The sequence below is a fragment of the Musa acuminata genome, chromosome BXJ3-11 (genome assembly GCF_036884655.1).
Source record: "Musa acuminata AAA Group cultivar baxijiao chromosome BXJ3-11, Cavendish_Baxijiao_AAA, whole genome shotgun sequence".
NCBI lineage: Eukaryota > Viridiplantae > Streptophyta > Magnoliopsida > Zingiberales > Musaceae > Musa > Musa acuminata.
In genome coordinates this window covers 956,732-977,403 of record NC_088359.1, presented here as the reverse complement: position 1 = coordinate 977,403, position 20,672 = coordinate 956,732, and the positions used below count along the sequence as shown (strand labels likewise).

Below are 20,672 nucleotides of genomic sequence, written 5' to 3'. Positions count from 1 at the left end.
TGGTCTCGAGTTTAAATTTCTACATCAAACTTGTCTAAATGAGATTCTTTTGACTTTCGATATCATTGATCATATCATAACCTCTTATTTCACTTGGATCTTGAGAATAAATAATTTTTTTTAAACTTATGATCTGGGGTCGGATTCAAGTTTATAACCATCAGTCTAGCCATCAGCGATAAACTCGAATCCATATATGAAATAAAATCTAGTTCGATTGTGATTATTACGTTAATAATTGTAGGTGAATCTTTCAATACTTCTTTCATTTATGACCTATAATTTTATAGTGATTGAAAAATAAATTATTATTTTTAGATGAAAATAAGGTTTTACTACTCCCGAGGTTTTTTTGTTGCTTTTGGGTGTTTTCTTTTTGTTTTATCTGTGTTCTTATTAGTGTGAGTTTGATTTTTCTTCTCAATCATCGTTATGCTATTATGCTCTTTATTGTAATATCATAAGTTTTGAAGAGACTCAATTTTATGTTTATTTGAGACTGATGGTATATTTTATCACCATCGAATAGTTATTAAGAGAAATTTCAAGTGCCACCACTTATCGTCGGAACTCGATAGTATATTCTTGCATAGATTTATCACTTCCTTGATAATTTATTATAAGATTCTAGACTCACAATCTCATCTTTACTACTTATTATTTGTAAAAATAAAAAGATATTCCTGTAACACAACTATTGATTCATGGGCTATATGAGAGTAGTAGGAAATCCAATGGAGTGAGCGGATCTCATTTCTAGATCTCTATAACTACTATTAGGAGAACTGATAGTGTTAGCATAAAGGATATCATTTGTAGATCTTTAAATCAACCATAATTTGATGGCAATGATAGTTATAACAGTGTTCATAGTATGTTTGTGTAAGTCATTTTTTAATATTTCATTCATCAAACTAGAAAAAAATGAGTTAGATTCGATATAAAAGGATAAGAGAGGTTTAGCTAATCTATTAGATTTGGGAAGGTAGCAATACAAAAGCTTCCAACAAAATAATTTAACCTAAGACAATAACAAAAGCTTCGAGGCCAACGATCTTTAATACTAATATAATAGATTTCTAGAATAGTCCAATAAAAAGGTGTAAGCAGATTTAGTAGAAACAATACTCTTTAACTCGAGTATGTTATGTGACTTCTAGGCTCAAAAATCATTAAGTGGGTGGATTAAATGATATGTGAATACCATAAATTTAATTAGTTAAAATATTATCAAAAATCATTAGAGCTATAGAAGCAAAGTTTAAATGTCACAAATTCAATTATCCACAAAAACACTAATTGAGGAGGATTTATTATTACCAATCCACTTAGCCAAACCAATCCTCAGGTTTTTGAAGGTAAGCAAAAAAGACTCACCAACTCTAGCTAATACTGAATGGGCTAAAGAGTTAATGAGCTTGTATTTGGCTTTAGTTACATCCACCTAACTACTGTTGACATTGGTAAGGTTTTGAGATATATGTTAAGTAATTTCAGAAGAGGCCCATCTTCTTTCAACACAAGTGATAGTGTTTGAGGCAATGAGAGGGAGGCCTTTGGTATTGGAGTTATTATGCCATATGAAGTTCCTAGTGATGCAAGCAATGTTGCTTAAAATGTTATTGGGAGTGCAAGAGGATAGATTTAAAGATAGAATTAACAAGTATCACAATGTCAACTTGGGACAGAAGGGTACCTTCCCACCCAACTTGTCTAAGAACAGGAGGATGAAAATAAACACCTAAGAGAAGCCACCATCCTTAAATCCAAATTAATTAATGATAATAGATTCATCTGAATTTTTATAAAATTAAATCTAAGTAATAGATTATGTTCTAATTTGGCAAGTGCCTTCTTTTCCAAAAGTAGTAAAGGTGATTCCTAGAGGCTGCCCACAGCCAAAGCCTCCCCTTTGGAACCTCAAGCTCGATGCACTGTCCAATTATATTAACACATGACACATCGAACGTTGCTTGCGGGGTGAGCACGCAATGATTGATCCCTAACACTACTTCCTATCGATCACAATCCTTATTTTGTTCCCTAAAGCCAACGTGAACTCATCTTTTTGGTGTTCATCGACTCTTGCTTGCGACTTGTTGATTTGAAGCATCAAGTAATCTTGGATCATGTTCCATATGCTTACAACTTTATTAGATCTACTCATGGTGATGATAAACTAATAACGACGTACATCGATCATCTTCGTATTCGAATCTGAATTTAAATTACATGTCGTCTCTACTACTTATGTTTATTTTTATCTGAATTCATCTAGTAGGATTAGAAGAAGCATTGGAATCTGATTTAGTTAGATTGGTTTAATTAAAACTGTTGAGGATAGTAATTATGATAAGACCTGGCTGACGTTAGATGACGCCTCACGCCTCGGACGATGTGACGACACCCGGTCAAACGGACCGGAACATAGGCCGAGGCGCATTAACACCTACTCAGGCTCGGTTCTTCACACCAAACCAATGTCAGACGCAACCAATCTGCCCCCTGCAAGCGGGCACATCAAACGACAGTAAGCTTCTCTATAAATGCCCTCTCGTTCATCAGAGAAGGGTAGAGCAAGACACACACCGAAACACTTCTTCTCCTGAAACCCCCTCCAGATCTTCCTCTAATTTGATCGTCGGAAGGGTCGGGTCGAGCACCCCGACCCGACCTTTGTGCAGGTGCGAAGCCGAAGGTCCCCGTCGGTCCCGCGGGCAGAGACGACTACACCGTCTCGATCGGACGTCGCCCCCGATCTTCCCAGCGGGCTCGAGGAGCACCCCCAGGGTGATTCCCGTCTTCTGGACCCGAATCAAATCGCGTCGGCCCCGAGACCACGGCTCAAGGTTGTTTACACTAACAAAAGCTGAGTTGGATTTTGACATAAAAGAAAAGACGGCAAGTTGCCGATGAAAAGGCATTGGGGTCCAGCCCGGATGAACACCTGTGCCGCCACGCAGGTGCTTTCCATGCACGTGTCCAAAGCGCAACCGGTCACCCAAGTGGGAGAGGCTGTCGTCGCCGGATTTCTTGCTCTCCTGTCCTCGAGATCTGCATTCGTGAATCAAAGAATCATTAAATGGAGATGTATGTCTAAATATAGGATTTGACACAACATGTAATGGTAATAATCAAAATCTAATAACATCTACAGGTAAATTAGATTAGGCTGGAAAGCTGAAACATGAGGAGGATTTAGATGCGGGAGTAAGATTTGTTTGAATTGGATGATGGATGGTTAATCCAATCCAATAAATTAAGCTACCAGAAGAAAAGATGTTGTGCATGTTAAACTCAATCCAAAGTGACCTGCACATGGGACCCATTCTTTTTTGGGTCAAAAAGCTGATCAATCCAAAGCGGGGACGAAGGCGAGATCCATATTAGCGGTGTGAACGAGAACGTGAAGGTGCGGACCTTCAGGAACTCCCGGTTGCAGCCTTTGCCAGCAAAAGAGAAGAAGACAAGCTTGGCATATTCCATGGCTGTTTATGTACATCCTGCAAGCAACAGGAACCAAAAGCCAAAGCCAAGAGCTTCTCCTGAACGCTCTCACCACCACAATCCCCCTCCCCACGCCACTACATTGCTCCCTCCTCACACCTCACTATAAAGCCATGTTCACCACCTTCCCCACCTCCCCTTCTTCTCCATTCCTCTCCCTAACAAGGTCTCTCTCTCTCTCTCTCTATTTATCTATCTAACTGTTGGATTCTTGGAGGGTACAGGTTGAGCCTTGATTGATAGTTTTGGGGCAGCAAGGCTCGTGTGGAGCTTCCTGTTGCTGCTTTGAGGAAGATTTGGAAGGCTTGTAGGGAATGGCGTCGATGAGCTTGCCTCCTGGTTTCCGTTTCCATCCCACGGACGAGGAGCTCGTCGCCTACTACCTCAAAAGAAAGATCAACGGACGCGAGATTGAGTTGGAGATCATTCCTGAGGTCGACCTGTACAAGTGCGAGCCGTGGGATCTACCAGGTTATCATCTTTCCCGTTGCTTTCTTCTCATCATCTTTCCAATTGCTTCTGAGATCTATATGTCCATTAGCTACATCGTCTCAGAATAATTATGTGATTGTTTATGTTGTATTAGGTTGCTAAGAAAACAATCAGAAGCTTGGCTTCGCATTTACTCGATTCACCTCCTTAGCCTCGACCAGTTGATAGCATCGGCCTACTCCATTTCTTCAAGAAAAGACTTGTAGGGCATCCCTTCTGAATCACTTCATCCTGCCACATTTGATTCCCTGATTACTTGTTGGAGAGATCCTTCCTTCCTGATTTCCAACTAGATTCTATGTAACAGTTTCCTTGAGAGAAAAGGCCAACAAATTGTAGTAGATTTTGATGACTAGTCTACTTTGAGATGGCTTGCAAGCTTTCTTTGCTTTGATCCTAAATTTGTGTTAGATTGGCAACAGCTGAAAGATCAGATCAGATCCCAACACTTGTTTCAAAGCCAAAGGTTTAAATCCCGCAGGATGGATCGAAGCTTCTCACCTTCTCTCACTAGGATAGCTTCGACACTGCTGTGTTTTTTTGGACCCAAAGCTAAGAGGTCGTCATCCACCAAATGTAACGTTTCTCTTCCAGTTTTCTCGCTCCACAGTTGATCCTTTCATGTGTCACGTTCACCTAGCATCTTTAGCTTGCTTTAGAGACCCTGGTTAGGAAGAACACTATCGATTAACGTGGGAATAACAGACAAAAAGAAGCATAGATTGTGTCAGAGCCAAGTCAAAAGGTGCCAAGAGGAGAGCTGCACAGTCTCCTAGAGATCACAGTAGCCTGGTCCGACCTTTTCTAGGGTTTCATCGAGGAGAGCTGAACCGGTCATGGCCTGTAGATTAAAGTAGAAGATGCAGGGAAGCATATAAGATTCTTCTTCTTTGGCATTTTCGTTCAGAGAAGTCGTTTCTGCCGAGCAAAGACCTGGAGTGGTACTTCTTCAGCCCGCGAGATCGCAAGTACCCCAATGGTTCGAGGACGAACCGGGCAACTCGGGCTGGCTACTGGAAGGCCACCGGGAAGGACCGAAGGGTGAGCTCGCAACGGCGGGCGGTGGGGATGAAGAAAACCCTGGTTTACTACCGAGGACGAGCACCGCATGGCTCTCGAACCGATTGGGTCATGCACGAATACCGCCTCGACGAGAATGAATGCGAGAACGCCTCCGCAGGTCTGCAGGTACGTACGTACGCACGCACGCCATCGTCGCTGCTACCCCTGTTCATCTCATGATTACAGGCTTACCTGTGCTCACGATCGAGTTCATGGTCATGTATGAATCAAGGACGCGTACGCTCTGTGCCGCGTGTTTAAGAAGACTGCACCAGGCATTAAGCATTCCGGTCTGCCAGCCGATCGATCACCAACTGTGGATGTCTCCTCCGAGGGGAGAATCGACGACCTCGAGAGCTGCGGCGTTCCTTTTCCGAACGACGTGTGCTCGTCGGAGATGGTGCATGGCCAAGGGGCATTTCTTGGTGCAAGCACTCCGGTGGATGGCAGGTGGATGCAGTATCTAACCGAAGAAGAAGAAGCATACAGTCCAGGAAGTTTCTCCTACATGCCATCAAAGGTCAAAGATCATCCACTCTCTGATGCTTCCTTCTTTCTCGTGTTCCTGCTCCGATTTGGTCACAGCCTGTAAGCTGTGCAGGTAGATGTGGCATTGCAGTGTGCGAGGCTTCAACACAGACTCTCCTTGCCTCCACTGGAGGTGGAGGACTTCTCTCAGATCAACCTCACCGAGTCGAAGATCCTGCATTCTGGCGACTATGGGGATACCGGGAACCAAGTGGACATCATCCAGGAGATCTTGTCGGTCGCCTCGGCCTCCCAAGAACTGATCAACAACTCCGGCTGCCATGACATGTGGGTCGGAGCTAATCCTCATGGTGAAGAAGAATTTGCTTCTTTCTTCGAACTCGATAAAGGAAGCGACGGCATTCAATTCCCCCAAACATCATTTATGAGTTCCTTAAGATCCATAGCTAAGTCGAGCAATGTTGGGGAGCTGCCTACAAAGCTTTTCGAGATAAGCGATCTCGAAGAAGAGTTCAAGGAGGAGGAGGAGAGAGTGGAGAATCTGAGAGGTGTCTATCGTTGAGCTAAAGCCACCATATCCTACATGGTCTGAGTAAAATCTTTGATCAGCTTTACTTGTTTCACAGATAGCTTTGGAAGCTGAGAGAGTGCAGCACTGGAAAGCATTCCAACCCATCAATTTGGAGAGGCTGTAGACTATGAAGGTACGATTCCTGTACAAGTTTTGGCATCGTCGTCTCTATATCCTTGTATCAAGGCTTAGATTCTTGTGTCATGTTTTCACATCGCTATGCTAGATTGCCCGGAGAAGCTGATGGGTGCTGATGTTGCTGCTGGTGACGAGATCGAAGAAAGTTGAGTTCCAACATGGACTACGTGTGTCGCTGCATTGTGGCATGATCGGAACATTCTTCCACCATATTGAACTCTCCAAGTCAACTTCCATCTGAATCCAGTAGCAAGGCAAGACATGGACGCAGAGACGTTCGAATTCGGGGCAAAAAGTAGAGGCACAACTTCAATTTTTTAGCAGGTTCAAGGCATTCATACGGGACAATTAATCTCATAGGAAACAATGCAGAAGCTCCCTCTCCTAGGCAATGGAAGAGTGACTGAGAAGAAGAAAAAGAGAGGGAATAACATTTGGTTTCTATATATGAGGAGGGCCATTTCCAGAATGGTTTTACATGGGATTTTGAGCTTCCTCACTTTGCTTTGTCTTTAGCACTGGTAGGATCATAACCCTAGAACTTGGATGTCCAACATTCGATTAACATACAGAAGGATACCGATTGATATTATACTGAAATGTGATCGATACTAATGCAATTGTAACAGTACTCCCATTTCAAGCTCAGAAATGAGTGTACAAATTGTTTGCAGTTTTATCTTTATAAATAAAAAAGATTATTTCGGTATTTCGGATGTTTCTGTGATTCAAACGGGTGGAGGAGTAATGTTCCAAGTCAATGTAGATTCATGTTCGGAGTTTTTGTTTTTAAGAAAAAAAACACATTTCCATGATTCATAATGTTAACATCAAGATCCATCCTAATTCCTACTTTAATGATTTCTACTTTAGATCACAATATTATCTTCATAATAATTCACTTGACTCATCGACAATGTAGTATGCTACTACGTCATAATTTTCAAATGATAAATGAGAATCTAATCCACTAAATCTATTTGTCATTAATTATTATGTATATATAATCCTTCATCTATTTAATATTTTAAAGAACTCCTTTCTCTTTCAATCGGGACATTCCTCTCATACTTTTGTCCTGTATCAATAAGAAAGCTTTGAATATTTTTAATAACTCATGGAAAGAAAAAGAATAATTGATTCACAAGGTAAAGTAAAAGTATTTGAATTTTCTATTTAATAATAGCAAAAAGCAAATGAACTAACCGGTGGAGGCAATCCTACTCAATCAAGAACTCAATAAACCAATTTCAAAACAACAAACAGTTTTTATTTCTCAGCATCCTGAAACCTAAAAAGAGTGACTCCAAAACAGTATGTCACTGCTCAACCAAATGTTAATTAAGTTTGCTTTACTGCAACAAACATCAACGTTCAGTCACTCTGCGTGATTTTTCACAAATCAAAGCCAACAAAGAAGAGCCTGTCATGAAATCCTTAAGGATCCAGACTCTAAGATGCCATCCAACTTCTTGTGATACCTTCATATATTGTATGTGGTACTGAACTTCATAAGCAGAGGTGTTAACATGATGACGGTTCCCAAGGAAGCACCAAATATCCTATGAGAAATGGAGAATGTAGCACTCAGCTGTGGCTTCTTCACGGGTAGATGAGGTGATAATGGCCGGTTAGCAACGACCCCTTTTGCTGATACGGATAAAGCAAGGTTGCCATGGAAAGCCCGGGTCTGATGAGGAACAACCCTTGGTTGAAATCTCTTGTTGTGCCTGGAAGAACCATGAGGAAAACTCATTAGAGTTTTCTGGCATCCAAACTGTATTGGCGGTCGACAAAATCCATTCATGCTATGGTATTCCCAGCTATTTCCACTGAGAAAGCCTGAGGAGAAAGAATTTAAGCTGCTGTCAGCACAATTATTGAGCTACCAGGATTTTGGTCACTGATGTTAGACAAGTACAACCAAGAGGCATACTCGATAGTGAAAAGCGTTTAGCTTGGTGACAATCTGTGACTGCATATAAGCTAGAGATGAGAAGCATTATCAGTATAATTTATATGAACAATATAATGGCTCAAAATGTAGCAGTTAAATTTACCTTTCATGGAATCATTTTAGCAATGTGAAAATTTAGAAGTAAAAACTCTTAACAGGCTTAATTATGTGCCTTCAATGACAGTGATTCTCTTGGTTGCTGGAATATAAGAGTCATGCTAAATCAACCAAAAGCAAACATATCTCGGAATTATCATCTAGAGATGAAGCTGAGGCTTTTGCAAATCAGCATTTGCATTCATGGAATCTAGAAGAGTCTACTGGTTTAGCTCTATCACAAGTGATACCACTAATGCATCCATGTTTCCATCTTCACTTGAATCGACCATATTCCGACCAAGGTCTCTTTCCTTGCCAACTATTGTAAAAGTCACATTGGCTGCATTTTCCATCTCATTCATTAGACATATCTTCCCAAAATCATGACAAGTTTTATAAGTTCTTTCATGATTCATTCTTCAAGGCCCCAGTTGCCATTTGTGTAAATGTTTAACAAAGATCTCTAGCAAAGCATCCTATAAAAGTTATATGATGACCTTCTTACAACAAAGAGGCATTAAAGTTTATCCTTAACTTTGGAATCAATAAACCAAGAGATATAATAGAACCGACAAGTGAAAGATAAATCAATGTCATTAAAGTTATTGAAGACTGTGACAGATACTGGTCCCAAATCATGTCCTCCATCATGTGATGGCCTCAAGTTGGGATGGCAGAGTACATTAGAAAATGTTCACTACATGCCTAGGCATGAACCAAGCTTCACAAGTGGGAACAACACAAAAAGAATCAACCACGAGTACTGAAAGTATATGCTTTGGCCAATACACACTAGAATATGGGCCAAAACAACTATCCTTGGTAGCTATCCTTACATAATTATGTATAGAAACCCACAAGCATCCTATATTAGCATTTTTCTCCTATTAAAATGGTATCTCAACCTTGATATCTTGGGTAATAAAATTGAAGGATTAAAAAAATTATCAGGTTGGTTTCTGCAGGCTTTCATCAAAAGAATCACACTAAATGTCATCAATAAGCAAAACAAGAACTAGCAGATAACAATTCCAACAAGTACCCTGTGAAAATAGAACAAAAACAAGTTTTAAACTATCATTTAAGTCAACTAAATCATGATAGGATATCAACAAAAATTCCAAAGGAGCAGATAAAAATATGCTCACAAGACGTGATGTGAAGTCATGCTCACAGAAAAAGCTTCATCTAACTTTAAAATTCAAGCTACGCCAAAGGAACTTACTAAGAATCAATTCCGATATAAGAAATCACTATTACACAAAAGAATAACAGGCTATTTTATAATTGAATGTCATCCATCTGGAAGTTCCAACTCACAATGATTCTTTGCCACCCAAGAAAAAACATGTTGCAATACTAAAAACATACATACAGCACTTCAATTTTCTCAAGAAATAAATATGAAGTAATCGTTTAAAATGAACCTGTTCGAAATCTATCATGCCTATTCTGAAGAAGGTTTATAATGCAAACAAAAAACCCAGAACTTTCTGCAGCTGGAATCAACGTAACCCAAATTTGTCAATAAAGTGAAAAACTCATACTCAGCCTTCTAGCTTGTTTATGGACTGATCTAATAATATGAATTGGTATTTGGCATGTTCTTGGATAGTTTGCATGCACGACAATAGACAGGAATTGTGGCTTATTTGTTATGAGATTAACCTGAGTTAGTATGCTAAAATGTAATGCTTGATTTAGTCCATAAAAGGATACCAATAACCATTTCTTTTCCTGATAGGCTTGATATCATGATGCAAAGTTCGATATTAGTATAAATGATTTCAGAACGTTTTAAAATAAAACTTGCTCAAAGGTGACCTTTTGTCTATCCTAAGATACTCATCTGCTTCGTTTCCTTAGGAATCTGAAATAGAGTAAAAAGCTATCCTAGACAGAGATTACCTTAACAATCTCTATCATAACCCTTTATAGCTTCAGAATGATTTGGAGAAAAACTTACTGAGAGGTAGCCTTTTGTGATCTCTTCAGAGAAAATGAGCGATGGCTCATCTGCTTCATTTCATTAAAAAACTGAAACAATCTACAAAACTTTCCCTGATGGAGATAAGCTTAATGTTCTCTGCCATAATACTTGTTAGTTTTTGGCTGAATTGGCTCAGTAGATAGAATGAACAATTTTATACAAGGGCTTTGACATCACTTGTTGATCATATTATTCATTCAACTTCTAGCATCTCTTTGCATGACCTCAAACTTCAGATTTTTGTTCAGAAAGTAATAATTGCAAATTTTGACCATGCCAACAGCCAAATGTATAAAATTAATTCTTACCAAAGATAACAAAGATAGAACAACCTAATAACTGAAAGGCTTTCTCTACTCATAGAACTCAAAGGCGACTAGACTTGAGTGTATGATATCAATAGCTAATATCCAATCATAGAAAGAACTCCTAGTTGTTGAAGTAAGAGTGACAGAGAGTCATTTTCTTTATTAATCACTCAATTTCTCCTTATTATAAGAGCCAAGGTTGAATGAGTGTCAGAGTACTTTTGATAGAAGTATTTCAACTAGGCCAAGAAGAGTCACATCAGGCACTTATATATTGTTTATTGGACAATTTAGGCAAGAGTCAGCAGCTCACAAGTTGGTTCTTGTTTTATGTTCTTTGGATGTCTAATTGCAGTAGGCATTTCTATATATTGGATTAAAGTGGGTCTGTTTACTGCCAACAAAACAGAAGTATAGCAACTTTCTAAAAAATAGAAGTGATTAGATTGAGCACAACTCCTGTTCGCTATTTAATATAATATCCATGATCCCAGATACTTCTTACTTCCTCTTTTCTAGATATTCCGTGATGCATACAACCAATGTCTAACCCATGGCACAGTAGGATTATGACAGCATTGTAATGAAAATGCCAGCAGACAAAACACCAAAAAAGTTTATCTTGAACTCAAAATTGGCTTGATCCATCAACAAGCACGATTTGTCTAGTACTTGTTATCCAGATGTAATCCTGAGTTGAATATAAAGAAAAGAGATACGACTGTATTTAAAGAAATAGAAAAGGTCAATTTATAGGATTGTGACTAGCAAGTCTCAAAGCAGCATGAGCTCCACATACTAGAGATTACAATGAATACCTCAGTACCATAACATATAATGGCACTCTATGATACGAAGCTCAACAAATACGCCACATAGAGTCAGAACATGAATCAGTCAATTTTCATGCCTCTCTAGAAAGGGCAGCCCAATGCACAAGGCTCTTGCCATTATAGGGTTTGAAAAGGGTGGCACGATGGAGGTTCCTACCATTATAGGGTCTAGAAAGAGGTTCTTCCATTGACTCGAATCCTAATCACCCAGGCTGCAAAGGAGCAACGTTGTCATGGTGGCAACGCTCACCTATCATGTGCGGGGACAAAAAAAAAAAAGCCATATGATTCTTTGATAAGAAAAAAGTATAAATAATCGGCAATACAGCTCGATCTACCTTCTCAAGGAAGTCAATACCCCTGATATTACCATATAAAAAGTGTTGTATTTCCTTATCAATATCAATGAAAAATCCTCATGATGGCTATCACTCTTTCAAGATTATAAAACAGTCTGAACCTACTCCGAACTCCTTTTGTATCTTATATAGAAGAGATTGACATTGAAGAACAAAAATCTACCAATGATATTCACATTGTAATGTTGTCATCACACTAAATCTAGGTATTGCAAACAAGATATTCTGTAACGCTGGCACGACTGCTGATCCTGTTGGTTAAAAACCAACAAGATAACTGCAGTGACTCCGACTTACAGTCTACTTCGTCGAGTAACCAGTCAAAAGACGGAAGAAAAAAAAGTATTTTTTTTTATCATGATTAGCTTCAATAGCATTAACAACTAAGAATAACTGCGGCGATTAGCCCTTGCACAGATCATTCCAAAAGATACCGAAAAGAAAAAAAGAAGCAAATTATCAGAACCACGATCCCATCGTAATCCAATAGTCCAACGGTCCGGCAACAAGAATAAGGTCGCACGAAAGAGAGGAAAAAGGGAAGATGTTGCACCTCGAGCCATAGGGTTGGGTCGTTCCTCCATCTCAGCGGACCTGAGAAGAACCTGCAGAGATTAGCACAATAGCAACCGAGCGCAAGAAACTATGACTCGAACAAAAAGATCGACACGTTCCGGAGATCTCCTTCTCGCTCGGTCGCAGAGACCGTAACAGTAACAGTAACAGTATTCCCCCAATTCCGAGGGCTTGGTTGCAACTCTTTATCCCCCCCACCCTCCCGCCCGTAGCTATCGCACACGTCCCTCCGCATCGTGCATTGCGGTCTACGTGGCGTGGGGGCCATATTCAGATACAATCCCAAGGTCACTAGCCATTTCTACCCATGTTTATACCGCACAGGACCTACGAACCCTGCCTTGCCGTCGGCGTGGCGCGGGGCCCACGTTCAGTTTTAGGCTTTGGAGAATGAGAATCAAATGGGATGGAGGTCGGTTTCTTTTCCGAGTCCCATTCTAGAATTGTCGATTTTAAACTGAAAACGGTATTTAAAAATTAATTAATTAAAATAATTTTTTTATAACAAAATAATCATAATTTTTTTATCGTAAAATTTTCATCGAAATCATAAAATCGAAACATCTCTCTCTACACATACAATGACTAGATTTGATTCCCGAATCGATAGTTTTGATTTTGGAGCTGGTAATTTCGATTTCGAAATCGAAAATTTTAATTTCTAAATTTTGAGAATCGAAACCAAATCGCATAGGGTCAGTTCGGGTTCCGATTACAATGGTTTTGGATTTGGTTCGAACTATCAATTTTTTTTATTTTTAATTAAAAATAAATAATAATAATAATAATAATATTATTATTATTTTGAAAAATCGGGAGCCATCGGTTTCGGTTCCTAAAAATTAGGAATCCATGTTTTGAACTTAGATATTTTTTAATTATGAGTTGAAATAATAAATAAATAAAAAAATCGTCGGAAGCTCGCCGGAAGAAATCAGATTTACCTTGTTTAGAATATATCTTAGGAATCGTAATTAGCACATAATTAAAATATGTTTCGAAAGAAAGTTAAACACTTTTGGAGATCGATTTTCAACGTACGAAGATTTCACGAAACTGACAATTTTATCGCTACACTAATTCACCCCCCCCTCTTAGTGTTGACTCATTCCTAACAAGTTCGGGTTCCAATTACGATGGTTTTGAATTTGGTTAATATATCTTAGGAATCGTAATTAGCACATAATTATAATATATCTCGAAAGAAAGTTAAACACTTTTCGAGATCGGTTTTCAAGGTACGAAGATTTCACACAATTTTATCGCTACACTAATTCACCCCCCTTTTAGTGTTGACTCGTTCCTAACAAGTTCGGGTTCCAATTACGATGGTTTTGGATTTGGTTTGAACTATCAATTTTTTTTAATTAAATTTTTTTTAATATATATATGTATATATATATATACATATATATATATACATATATATATATACATATATATATATATATATATTAAAAAAAATGGGGAGCCATCGGTTTCGGTTCCTAAAAATTAGGAATCTTAACTGAACCTCCCCAGGTGAGTTCTACTTTGGTTTTGGTACCCAACTAACTGCTTAGGCCGATTCGATTTCGATTCGAATTGAGCTATAGTTAGGATCGTAATGACATAAAATAAATAAAAAAATATATGTACCATGGTTCATTTAATTGATATTTTTATATAAATCTTTTCTGTTGCACCACTTTAGTCCGATCATCAATATATGCTTGCTTAGGTCTCAAAAGATTTGAGTCTCAAACAGGATTATGATTTTAATTATAGTGTTGTGTATAAAATTATGGTTTTAGAAAAAGTTGTTTTTATTAGATTTTTTTAAAAATATTTTATTTGAATAATTTAAAGTATAAATATCTATCCAAATGTATATTTGAATTGATTCTTCGAATTCTACTAAATAAAGACAAGATGATTCTAATCTAGTTGTATTTAAATTGCTTTTAACTTTTTGTAGGTAACTCTAATTATACAAAACTTATTTTATTTAAAAGTATATTTATATATCTTTCAAACAGTGCTGCTTTACTTGAATAAATTAGAGTACAATTACTTATATTTATATATTTATTAATCTAATGAAACTATATATATATATATATATATATATATATATATATATAACTCTTGTTATCTCTATGTTATGGATAATCACTTGCTGAGTTTTATAACTCATATTATATATATATATATATATATATATATATATATATATATATATATATATATATATATATATATAATATTAGTTTGTTACTCATACTTCTGGTTACATTCGAGCTGAATGCTAGAAGACTATGATAATTTATTAATAATTTAATATAATATTATTATAAAAAGATATATTATTATAAAACTTCTACGTTGATGTAAACATATTGTAAATGATTGATTTAGACTATGAATAGTAACTTTCGTATAGAAATGAGAGCGATTGAGTAGGGTTTATTTTCTTTATTATTTTATAACGTGATACATTTGATTGAACCCAACTACCTCTAGAATCTTTTGGTCATAGTGTGATTTGTCGATGGATTTGATGTTGACTTGTTGCATGAGCGTCAACTTCAATCTACTCTCCCAATCAAGGCTAAAAGGAATAACAAATTATCACATGAAAAAAAATTATTATATCATTTTAGTTTAATTTAATCATCCTTGATATTTTTGGGGTTTTGTATATGACGGGCCATATGTAATGTCACGAACAATGACCTATATTAAAGAAAAATTTATTTGGAGTTATTAGTAATGACAAGAGAACATTATGAGGATTTAAAGTTAGAAGGATGAGATACAATAAGATTAATTGTATACAAAATAAATATATGTACAAAAACTAGTACTTGGCAATGATAACATAAGCGATCATGACCTTTCTTTAACATTAGGATGGTCCCTCTCATTGTACAACAGTGTTTCTAGTGATAATAATGTAGTCACGGGGTGCACTCTTTTGCAATAAAAATTACCTTAATATATTTTTATTACCTCCATCACCAAATCATTTTTAAATACCAACAATAAATAAAAATAAAAATCGACATTCTTCACATATAGTTAATTGATGTGGGCCCCCATCATCATTCACTCGCGTGCATTATTCATCTACACATCATGGTGGCCCCTCATGCACCGTCTCCGTCCGATCAAGAATCGACGGCCTTGATCACCTTGTACGTACGTATACGTATATATATTAGGAATCAATGATTGGGGAGAAGAGCGCGCATACAAAATTCAAGTGTGGAATACAAATCCGGCAAAAAACACACTGCCACTTTTTATTATCACTATGTGTTTATTCGATTCTTGCTTTCTTTCTTCTATTAGTAGACACTTTATTTCTCGAAGATAATGCAATACAATCAAATTCTCATCCTATCCAATAGCGATTAATTTTTTAGGAAAGTTTTATTATTTTAGGTCTTCTTGTAGGTGTTATCTGTATAAAATTCTTTATAAAAGAATATGAATTAACACAGCTATATCTAATAGCAACCATCACATAAGAATGTAAACTTTTTAAAATATCAAAATGTCGACACAAATAAGTTATTTTCTCCGAATCTACTATAATTGTTTCAAAAGATGTCTACGTTTAAAATTCGGTATGAATACAAGGAAAGACACTATAATATTGATCATTGTCTTTTAAATTAATTTTAAATTATTAGCTATTTTACGATGGATGTAAACCCATTCAACAATCTTTATCCTAATCATTTCGATTATAAAGATAATGAGTAAGTCATGAATATTTTTGAATAATAAATTTATACTTTCTGATATATTTATAGTGAGCATTATTGTGCAACGATGATTAAAGAAAAATAGAGGAGCTCATTTCTCCTTCTTAATTTCAGGTATCCAAACAAAACTTTATATATGATTTTTTTCTTTAACTTTTGTAAGGGAAATATTGTTTTGGACATCACTCATAAAATTTTTAGATAAATGAACCATGCATAACTATGGTATACTTTTGGAAAAATCTCCTTTACAACTAAAAGAATTCTTAGATTTTGATCAATGATAATAGTCAAAAGTTTACATTCCACAATACATATTCTCAATTAATGCAAAAACCACTCCCATGAATCCCCATACTCAATCTTCATAAAAGTAAATATAATTAAAAATAATTTATTATAATTATCAATGGCTATAGCCATCATCATCAAAGAACCAAGATATTTGTCTAATAGATATATAGCATTGATACTAAAAACATATGGCATACATAATTTGAAACTTCTAATACAAGCTTCGAAAGCCCAAAAAATATTTTAAAAATATTTTTTATGAAATTATCATTTGGACATGAGTCTCATAGTCATATGGTTTTAACTCTCTTAAAAATAAAATTAGCAAAGTATATGAGTGGTCAAATAACTCTCTTAAAAATAAAATTGTATATGAGTGATCAAAGTTACCATGAACCTCATCAAGAGCAATTGTTCAATATTATTATTCATGTCCTCAACTTGCTCACCAACTACATCTAATGTATCGTAAATATCAAAATTTCTATCACCTTTAACCTTTTCTTACATTCATTCTTTAATCATTTTATTTTTAAAAATATCACAACTATCACCAATTTCATCATAATAAAATGAGTCATTCTAAGTGTATGGAAAGAGCCACAAAGCCTAAGTTATTTGGGAAATGACTCTCACCCAAACTTGATGTCTCACATAATATTTATCTATCAATGTTATCAAAAATTGAAAACACTTCATTGAGAATAGGATCCTCTCTAAAATGAGATTACTAGAAGGAAAATAATATTTTTATAATCCATGAAATAATACAATACCAAAATGAGTAATAACATATTGGTTTTTCTTTTATTCTTAGCAAAATATCATACACTCATATATATTTTTTAACATTTGATATTCTATTGAGGTCCCAAATAGTTGATAAAATTGGATCATCAAAAATTATTTCCTAATATATGATGCATTATTTTTAGCCAAACTAAAAAGTAATACATCTATAGCGAGACTTAAAAAAAATATTCTGAAATTTAGATGATACCTTCATATTGGATCCAATAGACATATGTCAGTGTTTTTCCATTTTAGAGGATTATTTATATTTGTCAAAAAATTTTAGCTCATATAATGTGTCATTTTTATTTTCTAATAAATTAAATTTTTTTATAAAAATATCATGCCCACATGCAAGTTTTTTGAATTTGAACTTCTAACTATATTACAAATACCTCGAAAAAATTTGGTCATCGAAGTTTTTTAACTGATATGCAATGTATTATTTTGGGTAAAAATCCAAAAATAATCACATAGTATAACTTATCAAAATTCCCTAAAAGTTTTAGGATATCTTTTAATGGGATCTAGATGGATATTTGTTATTATTATTTTATTTTACATTTTTTAAAAAAAATTTAGTTCTTGCATAGTGTGTTATTTTTTCTATTTTTCTATATTTTTTTTATATTTTAATAAAAATATCATGCACCCATATAATGATTTATATTTGAGCTTCTAATAAGGTCATAATCACCTGATAGAAATTTGAGCTTCAGAAAATATTTTCTTGTATACAACTCACTATTTTCTTGTATACACATTATTTTTTAATATTTTTTAGAATTATTCAAGTCTTATAATGTGTCATTTTCTAATTTTTCTAATTTTTTATAGAATTTCCTCAAACATATCATGCACTCATGCATTCTGTTTTTCTCATTTAACCTTCTAATTAGGTCCCAAACATTTGGTAAAAATTTTACCATCAACAAAAGTTTACTAATATATTATGTACTATTTTTAGTCAAAATCCAAAATTAATAGGACATCTTAACATATCTTGAAAGTTTTTGGATACCGAATCCATATAGACATATGATGATTTTTTTATTTTTATTTTTATTTTTATTTTTTTCTCAAAATTCAAGTCTTATAATGTGTCATTTTCTAATTTTTCTAATTTTTTATAGAATTTCCTCAAACATATCATGCACTCATGCATTCTGTTTTTCTCATTTAACCTTCTAATTAGGTCCCAAACATTTGGTAAAAATTTTACCATCAACAAAAGTTTACTAATATATTATGTACTATTTTTAGTCAAAATCCAAAATTAATAGGACATCTTAACATATCTTGAAAGTTTTTGGATACCGAATCCATATAGACATATGATGATTTTTTTATTTTTATTTTTATTTTTTTCTCAAATTATTTAGGTGCTATATAATGTGTCATTTTTTAATTTTTAATTTTTTTTCAAAAATATCATGCCCTTATATAATGATTGTTGACATTTGACCTTTTAGTTAAATTGGAAACACTTGATAAAAACTTAATTATTAAATTTTTTTTCCATGCATTATTTTTGATAAAAATCAATGAACAATAATAAAGATATATGTGATGTTTTTTTATAGACTCACTGATTTTTACTTATATATTAAACTAAGCATGAAAATCCTTTATACATATGTTGGTGAACAAATGTTCCGTGGCTGATGAGTCAGCACGGCTAGGCCCATCTGCCGACATCGGGAACTTTTGGCGGAACTCGTGGGTTTATGAGGTGGCTGCACCCTTCAAGCGTCTCGGGCGTTGGTTGAGGTGGTAAGATCGGCTTGGGCCTCGCTGGGAGCCAGTACTCCAAAGCCAGTTGACCCGGGCTTTGTTTATGACGAGATGCGTCCTCTCTTCCCTCCAGATGGTTGATGATCTTCCTCGTGATGTGGGAGCCTTCTGGAGATGGGAGATACGGGCTGACATTGGTCAGGTCACGACCCGTTGGGCCACCCTCCTCTGCATACCGAGCACCGACTTCGCGATGAAGATACTCGCGGCTTGATGGCAATTGCCTTTCTGTAAAATGGCCCTCGTCGGGTAAGTCTCGACTTTGGCCCCTGCGACGAGCAAGTTAGATTCATTCTGAATCTCCTCTCTTTTTTTCCCTTTTTTTCTCCTCCCCCTTTTGGACCATGTCGGGGGTATTTATACTTGTGTGCAGAAATTGGTTAGGCCCTAGTCCGATATGACCGTTGACTCTTGCGGGGGTGGAATAACCTCTCTCTGACGAGATGATGTCTTCGGAGGCGCTTGAGTGGTGTTAGACAGCACTGTCCCAAGCTCTTGGGGTGGTCAGGCCACATAGTTGCATCGTTGAAGCTTGACGTGACATGCACCCGCGGTTCTGGTGGCGTACGATATTGCATTGGTCTACAACGTCCGTTGATGATGGCCAAAATACGCCCTATCAACATGTAATATTTTTTGACACGCACAAAAAATTAACAGTAAACATAAAACAAGGGAAGATGCTTTAAATATTACACTATTCAAACATCAAACATGTAATATACTCATTGTCTAAATAATTATTAAAAGATGATTTAAATACCATACTATTCATGAATATAAAACATATACATATTTTATCTTATCTAAATAACTATTAAATGATCGAACAATGAAAAAGACAACAGTATATTTTCATGAAGTTTTTTATGTTCCCGATTCAAGAAAAAATAAATAAATAAATAAAAGAGAGGATAAAAGAATAGCAATAATGGAAGAAACGAGAAGACAAACAAGAAGGAGACAAAAAGTAATAAAAGAACAGCTTTTTGCTGCAATTATTAAACCAGAATGAATCATTTCAAAAAAATTTAGGTTTAGCTGTGCAAGATTAAATAGGTAAAATAACTCATAAGGGTACTGTTTAGATTATTATTTTTGAAAGTAGAAATGCTCTATAAATAAATCAAAGTTATGATTATTTTTTTAGATTCACCCAATTTACAAACTATATCTAACATTTCTTATTAAGATTACTAAAACTTTCTTCAGTGCTGTCCACGTAATATCCATGCGTCCGGATAGATAGATACTCACACCTGTCACAGTACCACGTGTCCACTCGTGTGTATTTTGGATGCCATGTCAGCGTCGTGTCCAATAACTTAATCCACATAATTTAGCATTACGGTTGTGACTCATAATTATTATCCTTGTTATTACATATATATTTTTTTCTCCGAGTTCATTTAATTGGTGTGGTTTAATGTGCATCAGCTGCGCTACATCTATGACCATCACCTGCGCACGAACTTTGAGGACGCAGACGTCTTCCCTTTCCTCCCATGGAATTTATTCGTGTATGGAGTGAAAGAAGGATTTTAATGGATGGGTGCCCCCACACGGCAGCTGTCTCCAGCTCTCTTCCATTGCCAGCCCATTCCCTTTCTCCTCCTCATCCTCCTTTCTCACTCTCACCCTCACTCGCTCTCCACTGTT

The 20,672-nt window shown here is 35.9% G+C and overlaps 1 protein-coding gene across 1 annotated transcript; it reads left to right on the top strand.

Moving 5' to 3' along the window:
* The first annotated feature begins 3,690 nt into the window (after positions 1-3,690).
* Positions 3,691-6,477, top strand: LOC135652502 (NAC domain-containing protein 54-like). The gene is made up of 6 exons (XM_065173468.1): positions 3,691-3,978; positions 4,907-5,187; positions 5,294-5,581; positions 5,663-6,098; positions 6,177-6,254; positions 6,348-6,477. The coding sequence occupies exons 1-5, from the start codon at positions 3,822-3,824 to the stop codon at positions 6,191-6,193; spliced, it is 1,179 nt and encodes a 392-aa protein (XP_065029540.1). The 5' UTR covers positions 3,691-3,821; the 3' UTR covers positions 6,194-6,254; positions 6,348-6,477.
* Positions 6,478-20,672: the final 14,195 nt, after the last annotated feature.